Source organism: Carya illinoinensis, chromosome 4 (assembly GCF_018687715.1).
Source record: "Carya illinoinensis cultivar Pawnee chromosome 4, C.illinoinensisPawnee_v1, whole genome shotgun sequence".
Lineage (NCBI taxonomy): Eukaryota > Viridiplantae > Streptophyta > Magnoliopsida > Fagales > Juglandaceae > Carya > Carya illinoinensis.
Genome location: NC_056755.1, coordinates 3,119,563 through 3,142,148, shown reverse-complemented (window position 1 = coordinate 3,142,148; position 22,586 = coordinate 3,119,563). Strand labels below are relative to the sequence as shown.

Below are 22,586 nucleotides of genomic sequence, written 5' to 3'. Positions count from 1 at the left end.
ATATGACGCAGATTACTTTTCGTCTTTTTCAGCAAACCAAAGTTTATTGAATACGTTTTGATATCCTCGATATCAAAACTAGCACTTTAAATCCATCTAAGTATAGTCTTATTTTGTAATTTCACTGATAGGTTAGATTTATAATTTCACTGTAATTTTTATTTTTATAATAAAAATAAAAAATATCACATCAGTTTGTTACAAAATGATATAATATTTTCATCTTATTATAAAATGTCATATATAATCTTGTATTTCTATTTAAAGACGAGTAATGTTATATATAACTATAGATTGTGCAAGTGTTACACATTCCTTTAAAATTTTTTATTAAGAAATTAATTATTTTTATATTAATCTAATATTTATTTATTATTATTAATTTTTTTTTTTCTTTTTTAAAGGCAGTATACAAGACACAAATATCGTTTGGGCCTGGCATTTTCGATTTCAATTTTGGTCCGAGCCTTACGCCCAACCCAAGCAAATGCAGTACGTACCGGAACCTGCTAAACGTTACCGTTTGAAAATTTCGAAATCAAGTTCATTCATTCGAGCAGAGGTGAGAGAACCATGGCGATGGATGTAGAAGAGAAAGAGCAATTAGGGTTTCCGTACTGGAAATCCGTTCGCCGAACGTTCGGGCCCGAGTCTCCCTTCTTTGCTTCTGGCAACGTCGAGAGGGAACTTATCGCTAAACAGGTCCCCCGTTGATCTTTCAACTTGATGATGATCTTGAATTATGTAGAATGTGATTAGCTGTAGTAATATTATTAGAAAAATTATTTCTTTGGGAAAATTTGATTTTTTCTACCTATCGAGATTCTTTGCGGTTGCTAAAATGGTTGAAATAATGGAGTCTTCTTTTTCGGTTTTTCTCTTTTTTGATGAGTTTATGTAGAGTTTGTAATGGTCAGTATCGGCTTTCACTGTTTTATATTGCGAGAATTCTTGAATTTTCATGGGGAAAAGAGGAATCAAAGCTTGTATTTTTTTGATAAATAACTGTTTAAAGAAAAATATACGAAATTCAAGTTCATATTATCTATTGTAGTCACGGGTGTCATAAATGTTAGCATTGGCCCTTGCTTAAGATCAAGTTGGTATCGCAAGATTGCAGTTTATCAGTTAGAGGTTGTAGTTTCTTTGCGCTGCCAAGCCAAAGTAGGGATGCTACCCGCACCATACGGTGCAGGGTAGCCACCTCCCCGCACCCCGCCCTGCATGGTGCAGGGGTGGGATTTTCCTTCCCGCCACCCACCCCCGTATCTCCGGGGTGGATATCCAATCCGCCCCGCCTTATTTCTACTTTAAATATTGACTATATTTTATTATTTTAAAAAATTATTTCTAGATCTAAAAGTGATAAAAAAATATATATTTTTAGATCTAAATTGTAAATTTAAATTTTGTAAATATGACTATAATTTAAAAATTATGTAGTTTTTAAATTTGTTAATGCATATTTTGTGTAAGTTGTAGTGTAATAGTTTTTAAATTATATAGTTTTTAAATTTACTAATGCATACTTTGTGAATAACTTTAAAAAATTATAATATATATATATTTATATATACACAATTTGTAAAATATAAATATATATTTATATACAAAATATAAATATATATTTATATATATAAACATATATTTATGTTTTTGTATATATAAATATTTATGTTTAAATATATATAATATATATATAGTTGAGGCGGGGCGGGGGAAATGCGAGGCGGGGTTGGGCCCTCCCCGCCCCCTGCCCCCGCTAGGGGAACTAGATGCGGGGCGGGGGCCCCGTCGTGCGGGGGCAGGGCGAACGGGGGCGGGGTTGCGGGGTGCGGGGCCCCACTGCCCACCCCTATGCCAAAGTATGTGATTTTACGCTTCGTCACATTCGATAAATTCACGCCATGTTAAGTTTTCCTCTTCTGTTGAAGGGATACTAAATTTTAGACTTGACATTAGTGCAGTGTTGACTACCTAAGTGATGTTCTAGGAGATGCATACTTGACATTCAAGTTCATAAATGTGGGTCAGTCTTTTGTACTTGATCTTCTGAAGAGAATCAGAAAATTTTTTTCTCTCTTTTAACTTGCAGGTTGCATTGGATTTAACGGAAGATGAAAAGAATAAGCTTCAGAATTTGGTAGCTAAGGAATGCGGGTAATAATGATTAAAACTAATTTTATAACTTTTCTCCAAGCCTATTGTACTTCATTCTGGTTGTATATCATTCTTTCATTGTGAAATTACGTGCAATTACTGATTGATATCAGGACTGGTAGATGCTTAGTTTTGTAGATTTTAAGAGGAAAATAGCTTTCGCATGTGCAATGTTCAAGAAGCCATGGATTCCTGATGTACTGAGCTGCTTTTAAATTTTGGTCCCGAGGTAGGAGTGAGAAGCTTGAGCTTTGAGTTTAATATGATTATTGGGGATTTCATTGGCAGTTCTTTCATCCATCAACTGTAAATGAACAATCACATATTTTTCACATTGTCCTCACCAAGGAAAGGCAGGGTCAGAAAGGCCCACCTTTGGGGGGGGTAAACCGTGTATACTCAAGTCCACACTTCCGAACCATAAATCAGATAATCCAGGGAAACACCTATCAAACCTAGGGTATTTGAGTCTACCTTATCCTTTGGTCACTAAGCAGCATCTTGACCAGTATTTAATCATTTTTGTTTCTGCTTGCATGTCTGATAAAAGATCTAGTTCTTTCCAAGTCAGCTGTTTTATTTATTTATTGATGTTTTTGAGGATGGTTGAGACCGTAACTTGTCTTCCAAGGAATGCTTTCTTTGTAAGGGCCACCATTGACTTGTTTTGGCTGCCACCTACCGGGGGGGAGGAGATATGTTACGTGTTTCGTATTCCAGTGTACAATAAAACATTTACATACCTATGTTCTTGTATTTGTTCTAATGTGCCTAACATTAAAAAATAACATCTGAGCAGGGTTTTCTTTTGCCCAATTGTTGGTTGTGGTTCGCGCTTGACTTCTTTGGAGGACTTTGAAGATCATTACAATGCACAGCATACTGCGTCCTGTTCAATATGCTCTAGGGTTTACCCAACATCACGCCTGCTAAGCATACATGTATCAGAAGCACATGATTCCTTCTTTCAGGCTAAAGTTGCACGTGGCTATGCCATGGTATCTTTTGTTATATGCAATATTAGTGTGTGTGACTGGATGCTAACCATTGCCTTGTTTTCTTCTGTTTTTAGTAAGATGTGGTGTTTTGTCCCTTTGTGAATTGTGATTATTAACTTTGTTGTACCTATAAAGAGAAACAAATATTTCATTTTTATCACACATAATTAGGGTTTTTTGTGATGGCTGCGGTGGAAGAACAAAGCCCAAAATATGAGCATTGGATTATGCTCTGTTTTCTAATTTTGTTCCTTCTGGGTTCTCAGCTGGGATTTGCTTGCATTTTCCGTGTATGGGACTTGTTCTATGACCCAATTGACCGTACCCATCTTTAACCTTGAACTCACAAGGATCATGCACACACACAGAGACATGCACGCAGGAACAAAAAAATGAGTAATAAGTACCGTACACGAAGCCTCTGTGTTTTCTGGTACTCTTCAGAGCTCAATGTTTCTACGATAGCATTTTGTCCATCCATATGCTTTCTAGCCTGCAGAATATAAACAGATGGCCATAACTTGCGGAAATTGAAAATACCTTTCTTTTAATGTTTAATCTGCAGTTCTCATTTTTACTGGACTCTGATATCCTCTTGAATTTTGATTGACAGTATGAATGTCTGGTTGAAGGCTGTAGTTTGAAGTTCAAGAGCTACAAAAGTCGACAACAGCATCTGGTGGACAAGCATAAATTTACCACTTCATTTGAGTTTTTCAAGAAAGCCCACTCATCTAAGAAACAGAGGCAAAAACTCCAACGTAAACAAGGTACTCATAAGAGGGAGGAAGCTTCATGTATGGAAGTAGAAAATGAATCCATTGATGGCCTTGTTTCAGCAGTCTCCAAATTAAGTACTTCGGACTCCTCCCCGTCATCTGTTAGCTTTGGTAGGCGCCACACTCGTGGACTGACTTTTGTCCCTCGCGCAGTTCAGCGTGATAAAAGACCAGACGCCACCTAAATTGGGACAAAGTGACCGCAAGTATGTCCGCAGATCAAATTCAGATTCACCATAAAACCCTCACCTTCTTCCACCAGTTGATATGATTGCTTCTGCAACCAGCTTTCAAGGATGATTGAAAGAGAAAACGGCTATTTGATGCTTTGAATGATGTTTAGCATTTCCCTCTATATTCGCTGGTTTGGAGGATGGAAACTGACCGCTTTCCGCTTTTCTTATCAACCTTTTGTTTGTAACTCGTGGTTTCTTACATGTCACTGATGTTCCCTGATATGCAGACTAAGAAAGGCTCATGTGCGTGACATTGTTCTAATGAAGCACGATTTTTTTGACCACGTACGTAACTTATAGCTAAAGCTATGGCAACACTGATTTTCATAGAGACATGCCCGCAAGGAAATAGCATAAAGAAAGCAGACGCCTTCTTTGTCATTTACAAGAAATTGCATTTTAATTTTTAATCATCAACCCTTAGCCAAATTACTGAGGTAATGCTAACTTTTGTTGGAAACCTCAAACATTTCAGCTGCAACTCCGCAAAAAGGAGAACAAGAGAAAACAAAATACCACATTTCAAATTTGGTGCCAGTGTTTACAGCTACGTTTCTCGATAAAAATATCAACAAATATGGGATTACAAAAGATCCAGCCAATGATGCAAAGCGATAATTTGTGGATGGAGAGCTGCCTTCTAGAATTAGCAAATGGGATGGCTATCTGTGGCATCAACGGCAGAAGCCAATACTAGTTGTGGTTGAGCAATTTTGCCTTCCGCTCTTGCTTTCTTGCGCTCACGCTGCAGCCTGAAGGATTCTCTCTTCCTTGCTCTGTAACTGTTAGGGTTCTCTGGCTGTACTTCTCGTGGATAAACACTCACCTGTCAATCATAAAAATCCATGGTCTAAGTCACCCTAGAATCTGTACCTCATTGAATCTATAATTGAAAGGTTTAATAATAACTTGGAAGCTGACCTTCTTCCTGTCAGGCCCAAACTTCTCAAATTTTACGAGTCCATCGATCAAGGAGAAGATCGTGTGGTCCTTGCCAAGCCCCACGTTCTTCCCTGCATGGAACTGAAATGTCACAAAGGAAAAAATTTAGATGTCGTATTGGGGATGACGTACCATATATTACAAGTCCTGATATTTCTGAAAGAAGTGGGAAAATAGCAAAGCCATTGTACTACGGTTATCTCATTTACCCTCTATATTTAAGAAAAGTTGATGGACAAGACACCAGCCCATCAGAAGAGTAGACATTTTTATCACCACTAAGGAAGTTCATGTAATTCATCATGTTCCTATTAGTACTGCCTTTCTAAACTCTACATGATTGTGTGATCATCGGCAGAGAAAGTAAATGCATCGTGAAGCCTCCATAAACCAACTAATCCTGCCATCTTTTATTTTTGCGCTACCTAAAACCATGTCCATTCTGAAGGGTACCACACAGAATCCAACAAGTTTTTTAGTGCTGTTGAGGGTTACCCTCTATCCCTGAAATGTAGCATTTAATTCAAAACAACGGGTTTGCGACTTGCAAGTCACAAAGCTAGCTCAAAACTTGAGCTCAAAACAATACCTCCCTGAAACGAATTACCACCAACCATGCGACACTCAAATACATAGAATTTCCTAACTCATCAAGTCATCGTGACCATACTAGGGACATCATAGTTGAAACAAATGCCTAAACTTTCATATGAAAACTTCCAAAAATAGTTATAATATCCTCTACCCGACATCTAGATTGTATGCCTATTCAATTTAAGCTTGAAAGAATCTAGCCAATTCAAAAGGAACAATTTTTTTTCTTGATTACATTACCATGAAGCATCATATCCTAGCTGAGAAGAATGAACATAGCAGAGACCCACAAGGAGCACTAGATTAGGCCCACACTTCTTCGACCACAGAAAGTTTCCCCAGTACAGACATCGGCGTTGCCTCTTAAACACATTGCAGGTAAATATAGTGGATATCCCAGAAACAAATTTAGAATTGAACGAATTTTAGCAAGGGGAGGCATTCTCCTTTGCGATTGGTGCACTTCTATAGTCGCTCACGAAACATCCTTTATCATCAAATTACCGGTTGCCTCTGTAATTTCCTAGAAATAGAGTGTCGAGAGAGCCTAGTAGCCATGTACAGTTATATGCAGTTTCCATCAATTAAGAACCCCATAGATGATAGATCTGTAAATCCTCGGATGGAAAAATATGAACTACTTGATTGAAAATGGAGCAAGCTCCAAGATGTAGAGGGATTTTTTTTTTTTTTTTTGTGATAAGTAGGTGTAGATGGAAGTATACAAATATATACCTTGGTTCCACGCTGGCGAACAATGATGGAGCCCGGCTTGGCAACCTGGTCGCCGTAGATCTTGACGCCGAGTCTTTGGCCTTTGGAATCTCGGCCGTTCTTGGTGCTCCCGGCTCCTTTCTTGTGCGCATTTTGAATGGTGAGCGGCAATCTCACGGAAGATGGCTTGGGACCCACCACGCGTATGGACCCCAAATCGCCTCTGAAGAAAGAGGAAGAAGAAGAGCTCGGAGAAGCTAAGGTGAGGCCTCTGAATGCCCCAGCCAGGTTGAAACTCATCGACGTAGCCACCGCCATTTTCTTCTTCTTTTCTCTTCTTTACTGAAATTTAATTGGAAACTATTGGAGATTAGATTAGAAAAATAAAAGAAGCGTGCGATTGGTGCGATTTCTTTGAGTTAGGGTTTGGTGCTGCTTGGTATTTGCCCTTCTCTGAGCTGAGAGACAGCAGAGAATGGCTGAGAGGAAGACGAAGAAAAGGGTGCACCAGCGCAACCCAGAACCAAGCTTATCCAATATCTTCGGAGACTAAAGGTTCACATTCACGATACTAGACGGCAGGTCGTATGTCGTTCCGCCAGAGTCCCAGACACACCGGGTCCCATTCCCATACTATATGGTATCCGTATATCATCAAATACCTTACATGTTTTTTTTAATTGGTATTTTTTTAATTTTTTGCTCTTCAAGTTCCAAGCCATTCTTATTACAAGTCAATGGTATCCTGGGATGTATTGAAAATGAATTAAAAATAGCTGCGAGTAATTAATTATCAATTTTGGTTCCTCTTATTAATGAATCTCCATACAGTCACAACGGTTCCATGACGTGTGTGCTCCATTTCCATGTCAAATAGAGTCATAAGAGCATTTTTATTAGCTTGACTAAATAAAAAGATTAGTTAAAATTTGAATATTGTGTCGAAAAAATCTCATATTAGATTGAACATATCTAAAATAATTTAGACTTCAACTATAGTATTTGGCCAAAAATAGATAATCATTATACATTTATCAAATATTAAAATATTAATTTATCATTCCAAACAAATAAATTAAATTAATTAAAATAAAATTAATATTTAACATTTAGAATCTAATTATTATTAACATTGATAAAACTAGAAAATGTAATAAATTAAATTAAATAAAAAATTATTAATGTAATAATATTTTATTATATAGAAAATAAATCACTAATTCAATGTAAAAATTAAATTTAGATAAAATATACAAATATAAAAAAATATTGACATTGACTAAGTCAATGAAAATACTTAAATGGAGCACATGACTTTAATGTGAGCATGAGTCGTGAGACCCATTTGTTCGATTGGATCATTACGGCGCAAGAATTGGAGATTCAATTTTGGGTCCTACCATTAGGCATTTGCTGGGCTTAACTAAACTGAAGGACTAGATTATAAGCATAATATCTCTCTGGCTCCCCAACAAAATCAATCTCAGGAAAGTAACAAAGAGCAGAGACATCTGTGGAGAGTGGGCCACGCCCTTTCAGACCATAACCTTAATCTGGCGCCTTAGAGCAACTCGGCCATCTCCCCTTCAGCCCGACCGAAATTCTTAAACTTTATAAATGTATTTAAAACAACGTCAAGTGTTGCTACATGTTTTAATGAATATTATTATGATTTCATCCAACAGACGCAAGATCAAGCACATCGACAAACTCTGCGAGGGAGCGAGCATCACATACCACAGTCGAATCTCTGAACATCATTTCAACAAATTAGCACTGTACCTACCAAGTAATTATGGTGCTAGGACATCAAGAATTACTAGCATTCGATATCTATGCTCGGACTATTGAAATCACATAGATGCCCCTCCTGCAAGGCTGCAAGCACTAGATACCCCCTATTTTTCAGACAGATAGTTGCTACTTGGCGTCGCATCCTCCATTCTAGAGGATCCGCCTGCTCCAATGGCTATATTTTCTTCGGCGTGCACACGGTTACAAAGCCAAAATGTTATAAGTTCCATAACCAGGCCAATCATTGGGGACAAAATATACCAAAAGGGAATGGTTTTGTTCCTCAATGGGGATCGTTATGGAACCAAAGGGAAAGGGAAAGGCGCACTACGGAAATTGAAAGTAGTTTTATAAGTTTATCCTATATAATTTCTCAGAACAAAGAAATCGGCGAAAAAGATAGGAAAAAAAAATGCACAATTTAAACCTAAAACGAAAACAACAAGAAACGAATGTTACAGGTTCAGAAATCCTCATCCAACTTGAACACATGGTTATCACCGCCGTTCCCGTTAAGGCTGGACATCACGGATGCCTTCTGGTACTCCCCGACTCTCTTCTCGAAGAAATTGGTCTTCCCTTGCAACGAGATGAGCTCCATCCAATCGAAGGGGTTCTGGACGTTGTAGATCTTCCCGTACCCTAGGGCACCTAATAGCCTGTCGGCCACGAACTCGATGTACTGGCTCATCAGCTCGCCGTTCATCCCCACCAACGCACATGGCAGCGCGTCGCACACGAACTCTCTCTCGATGTCCACCGCGTCGCGGACGATTCCCTTGATGCGCTGTTCACTCAGCTTTTTCTTCAAAAGAGAGTAAAGCAGGCACGCGAAGTCGCAGTGGAGCCCCTCGTCTCGCGAGATCAGCTCGTTGGAGAAGGTCAGACCGGGCATCAAGCCGCGCTTCTTCAACCAGAAGATGGCGCAGAAGCTTCCGGAGAAGAAAATACCTTCTACACACGCGAAGGCGACGATGCGCTCAGCGAAGGACTCGGACCCGTCGATCCAGCGCAGGGCCCACTGTGCCTTCTTGGCGACGCAAGGGACTGTCTCGATGGCGTGGAAGAGGCGGTGCTTCTGGGCGGAGTCCTTGATGTAGGTCTCGAGCAAAAGGCTGTACATCTCGGAGTGAATATTCTCGATGGCGATCTGGAAGCCGTAGAAGGCGCGGGCCTCGGCGACCTGGACCTCCTTCATGAACCTGCCAGCGAGATTCTCCAAAACGATGCCGTCAGAGGCGGCAAAGAAGGCGAGGATGTGGGAAATGAAGTGTTTCTCGTCGGCAGAAAGGGATTCCCAATGAGAAAGGTCCTCGGAGAGGTCAACCTCCTCGGCGGTCCAGAATGAGGCCTCGGCTTTCTTGTACATTTCCCAGATTTCCGGGTACTGGATCGGGAACATACAGAAACGGTCCGGGTTAGGAGCAAGCAACGGCTCTTCGGGAAAGGCAGGCATTTTCTCTATGTGGTGTATTGTTGAGAAAACGAAGAGAAATGAGGAATTGGAATGAGGGTTGCAGAGGATCTGGGAGAATGAGGGGTGGATTTATAGAGGGAATGAGAGAGATGGCTTTGAATTTGAGATAGAAGAAGAGCGGGGAATTTGAATTTTTTTTTTTTTTTTTTTTTTTTTTTTTCAAGAGGGTGCGAAGAGAAGCTTGCGCGAGAATGAACCCAAGAAGGGTGTTTTGGGAATGTTTTGACTTCTTTTCTTTTTGGGTCCGAGAGATTAGAGAAGCTTGCGGGGGAATGAACGTTGAAACCGGAGGGACTTTCAAGGAGAGGGTGTAACGCCTAACGGGATTAATTATTTGACAAATTTGTATAGTGGCGGGAACTTTTGTTTAGCGCTAAGGTTTTTGAACTTCAATCCACTCCATTTTATGTTGGGGGGAAGGCAACGCAATAACTGTACAACGAGTGCTGTGCTGCATCTAATGTTGACATTACTGGTCCCCTCCCACCACGTAGAGTAATTTACAACATTAACATTACAGCGACCATGAACACCCCAACAAATAATTACATCCTTCAAGTATTTGTACCAAACTGCATTTAAGCAAATGTTATAAACGCCCAACGCCATGCCACACACAACCATGTCATGTCATGTGCCGTACATTCACTTTGCGTGGGCTTGAGTGTTGACGACACGTGCTATACGTGTGTTCAACATGCATCAAGTGTAGCGATTGCATATAAGGCAAGTGGCGGAACCAGGGTGCTAAATTTTCGGTGTGTGAAGTTCAAAAATCATAATCATATAATTAGATATATAATTAGAACCAGATAATTTATAATATATATGTAAAAATACGCCTTACTATATGTTTTAAATTTTTTACATGATATTTTATGAAATAATATTTATTCATTATTATTTTTGTAATGAAATTTTTAAAATTTATTTTTTTCATAAAAACTATCAAGTGATCATTTAGAATGTCATCTTTCATTCTAATATGTAAAATAATTTATTAAGTTTCATATAAATTCTAAATATTTTTGTGTTACATTGATCATATAATACTATAATTGACACCTCAAATAAGTTTTTGAATAATGCTACATACAGTCATTTTTGCGCACTCTCTGCGCACTCCACTGATATGATTGGTTGGATTGATTTTTTTTTAATACACAACCAATCATATCACTGGAGTGCACAAAGGAGTCTGCAAAAATGATTGCACATAGAATTTTTGTAAGTTTTTTCTTACTTGATGAAATTTAGAGAATAAAACTTTTAAACTATTTTCTATATGGATCACCGACCTTAAATAATTTTTCTTGAATTTTCAATTTTGATTCCATATTAAGAAGTTTAATATTGTATAATTAAAAACTCTGGGGTCCATATTAATAAGTTTATTATTTTTCATAAACTTAATTTTGATTTAATTTTGGTGAGACCACATTCTTAAAAATAAATAATATATAAAAATTATACAAAATTCTGGAATTATAGGAAAAAAATTGGAGAGACATTTATAAGTATATTAAAATTTTATAAAATTTTGCATAGCATATAGAGATTATAATTTTTTTTTGGGACATTTTCTATATTTATAAAATTAAGATTAAAAACTAGGTTATATTTTTATTTTTAAAAATTTTTGGGGGGTCATGGGCCAACATAGATAAATGTGGGTCCGCCACTATATAGGATTGAATAGGAACTGTCAAAACCAATTATCTTTGATCGGTCAATGATCTAAATTAAAACAAGTCGAAACTGATGGACAACATATCAGTCGATGATCCAAATTAATAGAAATCAACATTAGTCGATTTAGTTCTGATTGAACATGCAGTGAATCAACCAATATAATATATATATATATATATATATTGTTTTATTCTTATTCAAAATCTAACATAAATAAGTTAACCAACGTCATTTTTATATCTATATGTTAGAAATAAAAAAATGAAAATGGTGTCATTTGGTTTAATACACTTTACGGTATCGTTTTAATTGCCCATTCTTTGTATCCATTGTTTCTCACTCATCTCTCGCTCTCAAACCTCTCGGCTCTCCAACGGACCGGCTGGCCAAGGGCAAAACCCACCTCACTCCGTCATCTTCACGCCATCTCTCTCCCTCTCTCTCTCTCTCTAAGCGTCGAGCATCCACTCATCGAGACAAAAAAGTTTCCAGACTGTGTAAAGATTTTTTTCTAAAAAATGGTTCACCGATTAGTTTTTGCAAAATTTTAAGCCTCTTCCTTTCGCTAATTGCTTTAGTTCTTAAAATAGTGAGAATTTGAAATGAATCTGTGGTGCTCCATCGGTTAAGCCCAAAACCAAATAGAAAACCGCCGAATCGATCGGAACCGGTCTCCCACTTAATGGGCTTGTTTAATTCAAATAAAAATGAGTATGTTTTCAACTATCAAGCCATGGATTCATGATACAATTATTAGAATTTGATAAATGAGTTTGATAACGAGCCGTTCTATTCAGAATTAGAATACACTATCCATATTACTGACGTGACACGAAGAACTGCAATATTGCCATGTCATCAAAATGAAATGTATGTCCTACATAACAAATATTGCCATATCATCAATATAAAATGTATGTACTACACACTGACTTAAATACAATTTTTCTTTAGTAAATCTATGTTCCCTTTGATTCAGTTGTCATGACCCAGGTAGGGAAAATAGTCTCTGTATTGAAGAGAGAGTACCATGACCATAATCACACAACCCACTGGAAGAAGGTTATTTTACAGAAACATTTTCCCTCTAAGGTTTTCTGGTGAAACACCCCAGGACAAAAAGAAATAACGAAGCTTCATCCCAATAAAAACCTACAGTGCACCTACAAAATAGCAGCTCAACCGGAGAAAAATCAATATTTCATACAGAAGATTGGAAGACTCCCCTCATATATCAGTTACACATGGAGAACACTTCTGGGGGGTAAACAGATAACTAATGGATGATGGATCAGATTTTATTTTCAATTTTCTACTTAAATCAGCCGTGAAACCCTGGTAAATCTGCAATCTCCGTCAGGATACCACTGAATGCCTAACTTATCATGGAGGAGGAGGAGGTGGAGGAAGGTGGGATTTTGCAAATCCTACCCATGCAACAATTCCAACGGCTAGAATTATCCATCCAAATATGTCATACTTGAGATCACTACTCTTCTTTTTCTTTGTGGAGGTCTGCAAAAGAGAGGAAATGAGTAAACCACAAATCAATACGTGTCAGCTAAAACATCCTTGCCAATCGAAGCATTTGACTAGGATGGTAACTGGTTGTTTACTTTATCAGAACATCCCAGATAGATAACAATATGTTGATTGAATCTTAGCTTACAAAGGATCAACAAATAGTATCAACATTCAGATTTAAAAATACTGAAGAAGGCACTGGCATACATCTTGGATGCTCGGACTGGTATGTGAGGAACTATCTAATGTGGATATGAAGCCCAAAATGAGTGTTATATTGACAGCTGCTGGACAGATGTGCCAGGATGTCAGTGCCAGCATGCATGTATGTGGAAGAGTAAGGCCCTGTGACTTATACATCTTTCAGCTAAAGTGCATCAAGTTACTAACAATGCTAATTACAACCAAGCACTTATATTAGGTCAATAACACAGGAAGGGCACAGAGAAACAGTTTTATCTAAACTCTAACTATCATAATGCGAAAAAGAAAGAAGGAAATGAGATGCTCTCCTTTTTCCAGACCATCAATAATGAGAAATAATAACCAAAGATAACTGACAGCAAACATAAGGGACACTGAACTTTCAAGATCTCACCTTTGAGCCCGATGAAGTAGAAGGTCCTGCTGCCCCCATTGCTTGTTGAGCCAAACCATGCTTATGGATTTCCATGTGCAATTCAGGCGCCTAAAGAGAGAGCAATTCAAGTTCCAAATTGGATTGAAATTCATCATCAAAACCAGGTATATACTGGATCAGTCTGAAAAACAAGTTTATTCTTAACATATAAATCAAATGAAGAATATGGCCAGCAATTTGAAATCTCGTTCACAGAATATATATATATATATATATATATATATATTACCCATATAAAAAGAGAATCATCATACTGAAGGGAATATTTGCTGACCCAAAAGGAAAAAAATGAATTTTTTCTAAGACCCAATCAGTGCTAAATTTCTGTCCAGAAAAAGCACTCAACACATTTAGAAGTCTGGATGTAACCCCCTTTTTGTTAGGATATGGTCACTAGTCTCAAAATAAATAAAAAATACAAAAAAAAGTAAAGAAAAGAAAAACCAACAGCCACCTATCTGGCAACAGCAGAGCTGTAGAAAATATTTATTTACATATACTAGGTCTTCTAAGATGTATGGAACATACTTATGCTTTGTATGACTTATGGTGGTGGAGAAATATTTAACCCGCACGAAATTATGCAAATAGGTCCTAAACATGTTGAAAAAATCCTGACTCAGTAACATTATCAATATCTAGAATATGGAATTATTATCATATTGGACAGTCAGTTACCCAATCTTTTGTCCGTTCACTTCCTAGACCTTTTTAAAAAATTGCAAAATTAATTCTCTTTTCACAAGTTCATGCCTATCAAAAGGCAGGAGACAATAAAAAAACCATGTTAGGACTAAGGTAGCCTATTCGAAATGACAATTCTTTCGTACCAAAGAATGAAAATAATATAGTAATGAGAGTCAACTATGGTCTCTAGCATTGATATTACCAATTTAAAAGCAAGAGGGCTGAGAATCCAAGAAAAATATATCTACTAATGCAACAATGGGATCTGACTCTCCAGCTCAACAGGGTAACAGAAGCAACGTCCCATAGAAAACCAATTGTAACAGGTCAACTTTAAAGCAAGGTGAAGAAAATAGCTTTGTGCTCAACACTTCCATGAGTAAATACAACACAGCAAGATCACGTTTCTCAGCATAAAGACAGAAAATTACCTTGGCAGCCACTTCCAAGGACTTGCGATAAAGGTCATTCCCCGGATCCTACAAAATAGAAGAACTACTCAACAAATATACAACTGAAAGTATTGCATTAACAATAGTTTTTTCTTTATAAGCGATAGAAGCTTTTATTAAAAAGCGCAAAAGACGTACAGGAAGTATAACATAAGAAAAACACACAACCATATTCCTTCCAATGAGATTTTAAAAAAGAATACCTCATCGACAGCTTGCTGAAAGTAGAAAGCTGCCTTATCAAAATAACCCTTCGCCTCATCCTGCTCTGGAGTCAAAAATGCATGAGAAGTATGAGCATTTGCCAGGCACCAAAGAGTATCATGCTTCTTAGGATTAACCAACAATGCCTCCTCCAGCTTCGAAATTGCATCTGTGAATCAAAAACACGTATTGGACCCTCGTCAGAACTCTTCCACAGAGATGAAGTAATTCGAGTTTAATAGCTACCACAAAAATGGATCAAAACCAACTAGAGGTGAAACACGGTAGCATTGCACGTTGGTGAAGCTATGAATCATGTTAACAAGGAATCTACATTGTCGTTCCGATACCATTTGGTGAAGACTTTGTAACGAACTTAGACCCGTAGATAGGGTCAAGAATTTTAATTACCATAAAACAACCATAAAAAAACAGATGTTCTTAAAATACTTCAGGTTCAATGGAAGCTACAGCTCGGTAACCCAGTATATTCACAAAACCAAGCACCTTGAATCATCTTTTTTGACTCAGCGACGCTCTGAAATTGAGACAATTCTAACAGTGCTCCTCCCCACCTCGTCAGGTTCTGCATGAGAAACAAATATAAATAAACAACAGGTAGAACACAAATTATTACTTGTCAAAAAAAATGAAGAACAGAAATATTGATCCCACGCAACAATTAAGGAAATTTTCTTTATTTGCCACGGTTTCCGAGAAATCAAACCACAGTACAAAAAGTATTCTTCTGATAAATAAAAAAACTCCAGAAAGGGTAAGAGAGATCCAAAAATGCAGATTGACGAACATCGGCATCGAGAGGGTTCTTAGCGTAGGTAGCCTCGGCGGTCTTGCGGGCGTGCTCGAAAAAGAGGATCCGATCTAAATCTCCATGCTGCATATCCATGGCTACCAGATTTTTGTATCTTTTTGCCTTAGGGTTACGGGCGAAATTGTACGGTCAGCGTGCCTATGGGAGATTGTGAAGGGCCAAGGATCATCCAGCTTGAGGGCCTAAGGCGGTGTTCCACTGTCCCAGTCCTCGACTACCGGTCTACCACTCTCAGAGTCGAGGAGTCCAAGATATATATATATATATATATATATATATATATATATATATATATATATATATATATATATACTAGTAAAGCAGCACGTGCGATTCACGTGTACCAGTCGATATTTTTCTTAAGTGTAACAATTTAAAAATTTTTCAATTTAGTTATAAATAGACAGAATTTTATCTATATTTTAACAATTTTCTTCCTCTTCATAATAAACATTATATATATTGTTTGCAAAATATTTATTGCTATAATACAGCACTCTAATAAATATAACTACAACTATACACGAGTACCCTGTACTTATATATTACAATAGTCAAAAGTTTCAAAAGAAAAGTCTGGAAACTCATTCTGCTATTCTTGGGACGTTATTAACAGATAATACAGTAAGTTTATTTTGGCGTAACCTCCCAGAGCGCCCAAGACTACGATCCACTCATTATTTTCAATATTGTTTGCAATGTTTTCAATATAAGGCAGATGTTCCTGTAACAATGAAAAAACATATAAAAAGATAATGTATCAAAATTTTTAAACGTATTTAAATGTATAGATTTTACCTCGTCTGTACGGTCTTAAGATCAACAGCTGTGCATCCCAAAATTTCCTCTGCCAAAGATCCAAAAATAACAACGGGTGTCGATGTTGTATCATCATACACATCTAAGTAAACTCGACACCTGACAGCAATAAATAAATTATCATTCGTTGATATCAGCAAATAAAATGTTCTAACTACCATGTAAAAATTTTTAATTTCAAAATATGAGGAAAATGTTTACCTTGCCCGTGCAATTGCTGCATTCTTGCAACTATAACATATGAAGTTTTCACCGAGGTCATAGCCAGTTGCCTTGTTGCAATTCTCGCATGATACGTAGTGGAATGACTGGTGAAAATCAATCATTCTAAATTTGCCTCTAACCAAATATGTGGACCTCTGCATTAAGACAAAATAACTATGTGCACTAATCAACATCTAAACAATACCGTATAGAAGGATTCGAAATTCACCCTTATTACATAAATTAAATCTAACAAACAATCAACATTTCAAATTGAAGCATATGCACAGTTCTGAATCCACAGCACACAATTCACAAATTTTCATCCTCTATCTCCATTTCATTCCAACCAACCTCCAATCTCCATGTCCCAAAAACTTAGAATAAAATTAAACGATTCCAAAGAGTGAAAAAATGAATTGTATTATTTAAAATAAGAAATTTGGCTTTAAAAAAATATATATACCGCCATTGCTGGAGCAGATATCAGTTTTTCTGCAATTTCAGATACTTTTATGATTGGATCGGTAGAACTACTTGAAGCTTATCCAAAACTATTTCCAATGATCTCTTCTAGCAATTTATCATTTTGTGTTGCCCTGAAAATTTGAATTAGTAAATAAAGTTAAACATTAATAAAAACAAAGAAAGATTTACAATGAAAAAAACAACATTAAATTTATAGTGTATTTAAATAAGTTATTTACCATGTACGTAATGCAACAGAAGATGAAAGAAGGGGTTCAACAATAAAGACACTCGTCAGTCTTGATGACAGCGATAGGCCTATATTATAAACATGAATGAATAAATATATAAGTATAAGATGTACAATTAACAACAATGTTAATATTAACAGAAAGTATCATTATAAGAAGAAACTTTAATCCGTGTTCTTAAAATAATCGGCTTTGCCAGAATAAGGTCAGAAATTTCGCGGCATTCGTCATGAACAAAGCGATTCCACATTGTTAAACGCAGGAGTTTTAGACTATTAAAAATGATAAATGGTGTTAAATTCATCATAATAAAACAATTATAATATATTAATCTAAAAATTTTACCAATGTGAGACAATATACGTTCATACCTTGGATCAATCAAGTATATCTCTTGGATCAACGATTTTCCATGGTTCGTATTCACTTCATTTGGCGGGTTCATATGAATTGCAAGTGCCAAAATATCTAGTTTAGGAAAAAAGAAATTGTTACTTTGCAGTGAGAGGGAACTATATAAAAATATCGACATTTATATAGTAGTTACCTATTTCAGCATCTGTGTCTATGTGTACGCCAAGTTCATTCAAAGGAACAAGGTTATATTCTGGCGGTCTAAGTGCTGGCTCATCTTCTTCGATCTCTTCAACAATGGTCTTGGAGTTTATTGTCCATTGAAACTGACATGGTCCTCTTTGATGCCTTGGATCCATTGTTCTTATCAAAGCATTTGCGATATAGTATGATTGGTAGATATACAGTGTATCATTACGTAGATCGATGTCTTTCCCAAAGATCACTGCCTGCACGCGATTTCCCTGTAAGAAGACAATGAATAAATTTAATTGTTTAATTTTGAACCATACACAAAATAATGATAAGTAATGAAGAGTAATATTTTAATACATCAGAATCTAAAAGTATCAAATTTTGGTATTTTGTTGCTGAATTTTGCGCCATACGTTTTGGTGACTTTTCTGTAACAATCATTTTGATCTTCCAATTTCTTGTGGCTGGAGTAATGTCCCTAACAGATATATACACGGTCCGCATGTTCACTGTAATTAAAAATTAGATGACAAACAAATGTGAATATATAACAAAAAAAATTATAGAATTATAAAATGAAAAAAAAAATAGTATATGAATAATAATAACATAAAAGAATTGGAACACTCACATAATATTACAAAAGACATCAAAATAATTGGAATACTCGCATGATATTATAATGAATTTGTTAATCTTAAAAAATTTCTATATACAATGTTTTTTGTATAACTTGTTTCATAAACAACACTTGTTGTTGGTCTTATGAGCATTTTGACCGAATCAGCAGTCTTAGCTCTTGAAAGTGCAACATATAACTGTCCATGAGAAAAGACAGGTTCTGGTAAGTATATTCCGACAAAATTTAATGTTTGTCCCTGTGATTTATTTACTGTTATTGCAAAACTTAACTTAACAGGAAATTGTGTCCTCTTAAATGGGAAGCCGTTATTTTCAGTTGTTTCTGGTAAAAATGCAATTCTAGGTATAAAAACTCTTTTACCACTATAGTGACTAGATGAAATTTGTGCATCGATTAGATTACGACTAAAATTGCAACGAGTTAATCGTGTTCCATTGCAAAGACCTTCTGAAGGATTAATATTTCTAACTAACATAATAGGACAATTTCTTTAAAGTAACAATTCATGTGGTGGCAATCCGTTCGGTGTCAATGTATTTAAAAAATCTTCCATAATACCTTGTTCAGATACATCAATTGTTTCATCAAAGCTATAATATCGTACAACGTCGCCAGAGAATTTGTTAATAAGAATAGTATTTATTTCATCAACTGACCGATTTTTTGGAGTTAATACAGCTCGATTTGACATTTCTATTAAATTGTCTGGATAGTTAGAAATATTTCCAAAAACAGCATCTAATAAAGAATTTAGAGAGTCAAAATCATTGGTATAGAGAATGGTCATTTCTTTGGAAATTTTGATATTTTCGTCAATAATTATGGATGCGTTACCATTGCCAACTTCAATTAAATAATGCAAGAAATCTAGATCTAATCTGGCTCTCATATTTTTTGTTAATTTAGTTTTTTAAAAATAGACCATAAATAAGAAGAAGCTAAGCTTGAATCAATCTGTTGTTCTTTTGTGCTATTACGAATCACAGGTAATACTTGTCGAAAGTCTCCACCAAAAACAAAAACTTTCCCACCAAAAGGAAGATCTGTATCGTCAATATCTTGCAACATTTTATCTAATGCTTCTATTGAATGTTTTGTAGACATGGGTGCTTCATCCCATATAATTAATTTTACAAGTCTTAATAATTTAGAAAGATTTTCCTGTTTACTCACATTACATGTGCTGCTTTTATCTGCATTTAATGGAATCTTAAATCTTGAATGTGTTGTTCATCCTCCAGGTAAGATGGAGGCAGCAATATCGGATGACGCAGTTGCAAGTGCTATCATATTTTTCGATCTAATTTCTGCCAGAAATGCTCTATATAGAAAAGTTTTACCGGTACCAGCAGGGCCATCAACGAAAAAAGCACCAGCTTCATTTGATACTAATGTATGCAATATCAAATCATACGCATTTTTTTTGTTCAGAATTTAGGACTTGTGATGCAAGTAGATTTTTAGTTGGAATTGTGACTACTCGTTCGTCGTCAATTTCTCTATTTGTAAATTCATCTTGACCGTAAAATATATCAGCAGGAACAAAACGATACATATTTATATCTTTTCCCATAGATTCTAGTGTGGAAGCAATATCTTGTAGAACCATCTTCCTAACAACTGTTGACGACACGTTTCTTATAAGAAAATCTGTAGACATTTCTTTTTTAAATCGCTCCCAAAGTTCTTTTGGGTTCATAGGATTGCAATACACCAAAATTGTTGAGAAAATGTGTCTTAAACTACTTGGTATCTGATATAGACAAGCTTCTTCTAAACAATCTTCTAAGCTACTATCTTTGTTTAACAAACCATGAGAAGTAGCTGCTTCACGATACGTTGGTAGTACAACACTATTAATTGTTCTTAATTTCTCAAATGACGTTGCTCCTCTGATATGATTCAATAACATCCGTAAATAATATCTTTCACCTTCAGATGGATTGGCTGTAACAATTCGGCCTATAATAGTTTTTTTTTTTTCCTCGGAGTCCAAATTCTACATTGTGAATCCCAAACAAATTTTTCAGGAAATTCTCTATACAAAAATTTTCGTGCATTCTCGTCAATTTGGTTTCTATAAAAGAATTCTGTCAACATCGATTTTTTGGATGTATACGATTTTAACACATTGTTTAGATCTTCGTGTGCACAGAAAGACACCAAATCTTGATCTTCTAGGTGTAGGTGCAAACTATAAACTGATGGATACATTTCGTTAAGCGTGAAACCGTATATTCTCCACATTGCTTCAGGTTGAGTAATCCATCTTCCTGATTGAAATTGTTCGATTTCGTCAATTTGTTGGTTATTTTCTTTGCTAATGATATTGAAAGTAACACGATCATGTCCTTTATAAATATACTTGTATAAATATTTAACAGTTTTAACTGTAGAACAAATCTCAACGTTAATATGACAATTATATTTGGAAATAAGATACTGATTGTATGGAACAACCCACCGATTGTCTAAATCTTTTCCTCTAATTCTAGCAATGACTCCATTGTTATAACGTTTGTATAACGGGAAACAATCAGTTTCAACAGTTGTGTTAACTGTAAATTCTTTGGGGTATCGATTCTTACAGATGCCGTCTTTGTCCATACATATATTGGCTGGATTTAATATTCCGCAAGGACCATGCATCATGTGTCTAAGGACGACTTTATATAAATGTAAATTTTTCATTTTGTTAGGTATTTCTACTGAAACAATTTCGTCAAAAGTTTCAGGTGCATAAATTTTTCAGTCTTTCTGAAGTATAATTAAGAAATGAACATGTGGTAGACCTCTTTTTTTATATTCGATGGTATAAACATATGCTGCAACTTTACCAAAAATTTCTCGCTTAAACAGATCAATCTTCAATTCTTCTAATTTTGCTCTAAAGATTCTTGCAATTAAATTAGGGCGGTTCTGAACTTTTTCATATGGATTTAGTTGTTCTAAGATTTCTTCCCAATTTGGATTACATGTCATGGTTAGAAATATATCAGGCTTGCCAAAACGTTGAACTAATGTCATTGCTTCCATATATCTCTTCCGCATATCTCTTGGACCTCCAATAAAAGATGAAGGTAGAATAATCCGTTTTCCAATATTGGATGCGCAAGTTTCTCCAATTGAAAGACTATCTACAATACCTTGATACACATCTGATCTAATCTCATGTTGTTTCGAGCGAAAATAATCTAATCTTGACGTTTCAATTTTAATGTACATATCGACAACAAATTGTTGCAGCAAACGACCAGATAGTAACAAAATCGACATGTACATATCTCTTATTTGTAATTTGAAACAATAATATTCACGGCATTAAACCGTTGGTACTTTCTTCTTATTCTTCAAAACTGAAAATATGATAAAATATAGTTTAGAAAATTTAGATGAAACTAAAATACATAATTAAATTTACATAAAGTTTTTATTACCTTGGCCTTCTTTTCGAAGAAATTCTTCCGCGCTATTTGAATGTTCAATAAAGTGTGATTCTAATGCCTGGGCATTTAACGATATCGTTCATCTTTCAACTTTTTTGATTCCCTGATGCCAACCCGAGTCACCGAAAGGAAATAATAATGGGTATTGTAGTGGATCATAACATCCAAAATAATACTGAACAATATGACTGCCTCCTGCTTCGTTAAAAACAATAATGTCTCGGCCTTTTTGTTCTGTATAGTTGTCAGTTTCTGTCCATATAGCTGCTATTTGCGATACCGATGGAGCATTGTAAACACGTTGGTCTAAATCAATATCTGATCTTATACGAATTGTATGATTTTCAAGACTTGAAATGTTGCTGAGGGTTCTAAAGAAGCGACAGTATGGATTAACTTCAAGTATATCCATTAATCAAGCAATGATAGAAGGATCTAATCTTTCTGCGTCATGAATACGATTTTCTTAACTCGTGCTCCG

General features: G+C 36.0%; 5 protein-coding genes across 5 annotated transcripts; 1 reads left to right on the top strand and 4 right to left on the bottom strand.

Moving 5' to 3' along the window:
• The first annotated feature begins 535 nt into the window (after window positions 1–535).
• LOC122306977 (zinc finger protein 511) lies at window positions 536–4,457 on the top strand. Its single transcript, XM_043119566.1, has 4 exons — window positions 536–702; window positions 2,096–2,160; window positions 2,960–3,158; window positions 3,772–4,457. Exons 1-4 carry the CDS (start codon window positions 574–576, stop codon window positions 4,120–4,122), a joined length of 744 nt encoding a protein of 247 aa, XP_042975500.1. The 5' UTR covers window positions 536–573; the 3' UTR covers window positions 4,123–4,457.
• A 209-nt stretch (window positions 4,458–4,666) lies between these two features.
• Window positions 4,667–6,985, bottom strand: LOC122306978 (50S ribosomal protein L27, chloroplastic). Its single transcript, XM_043119568.1, has 3 exons — window positions 6,445–6,985; window positions 5,095–5,196; window positions 4,667–4,999 (listed from the first exon to the last, which is right to left on the bottom strand). The coding sequence occupies exons 1-3, from the start codon at window positions 6,739–6,741 to the stop codon at window positions 4,820–4,822; spliced, it is 579 nt and encodes a 192-aa protein (XP_042975502.1). The 5' UTR covers window positions 6,742–6,985; the 3' UTR covers window positions 4,667–4,819.
• A 1,564-nt stretch (window positions 6,986–8,549) lies between these two features.
• LOC122308532 (ribonucleoside-diphosphate reductase small chain-like) lies at window positions 8,550–9,814 on the bottom strand. The gene has a single exon (XM_043121907.1). The coding sequence runs from the start codon at window positions 9,671–9,673 to the stop codon at window positions 8,681–8,683; it is 993 nt and encodes a 330-aa protein (XP_042977841.1). The 5' UTR covers window positions 9,674–9,814; the 3' UTR covers window positions 8,550–8,680.
• Window positions 9,815–12,261: 2,447 nt separating this feature from the next.
• Window positions 12,262–15,969, bottom strand: LOC122308326 (mitochondrial import receptor subunit TOM20-like). Its single transcript, XM_043121594.1, has 6 exons — window positions 15,702–15,969; window positions 15,401–15,479; window positions 14,893–15,062; window positions 14,669–14,716; window positions 13,509–13,598; window positions 12,262–12,901 (listed from the first exon to the last, which is right to left on the bottom strand). Exons 1-6 carry the CDS (start codon window positions 15,798–15,800, stop codon window positions 12,770–12,772), a joined length of 618 nt encoding a protein of 205 aa, XP_042977528.1. The 5' UTR covers window positions 15,801–15,969; the 3' UTR covers window positions 12,262–12,769.
• A 1,631-nt stretch (window positions 15,970–17,600) lies between these two features.
• LOC122307465 lies at window positions 17,601–18,291 on the bottom strand. Its single transcript, XM_043120359.1, has 3 exons — window positions 18,015–18,291; window positions 17,839–17,935; window positions 17,601–17,739 (listed from the first exon to the last, which is right to left on the bottom strand). Exons 1-3 carry the CDS (start codon window positions 18,178–18,180, stop codon window positions 17,601–17,603), a joined length of 402 nt encoding a protein of 133 aa, XP_042976293.1. The 5' UTR covers window positions 18,181–18,291.
• Between the last annotated feature and the right edge of the window lie 4,295 nt (window positions 18,292–22,586).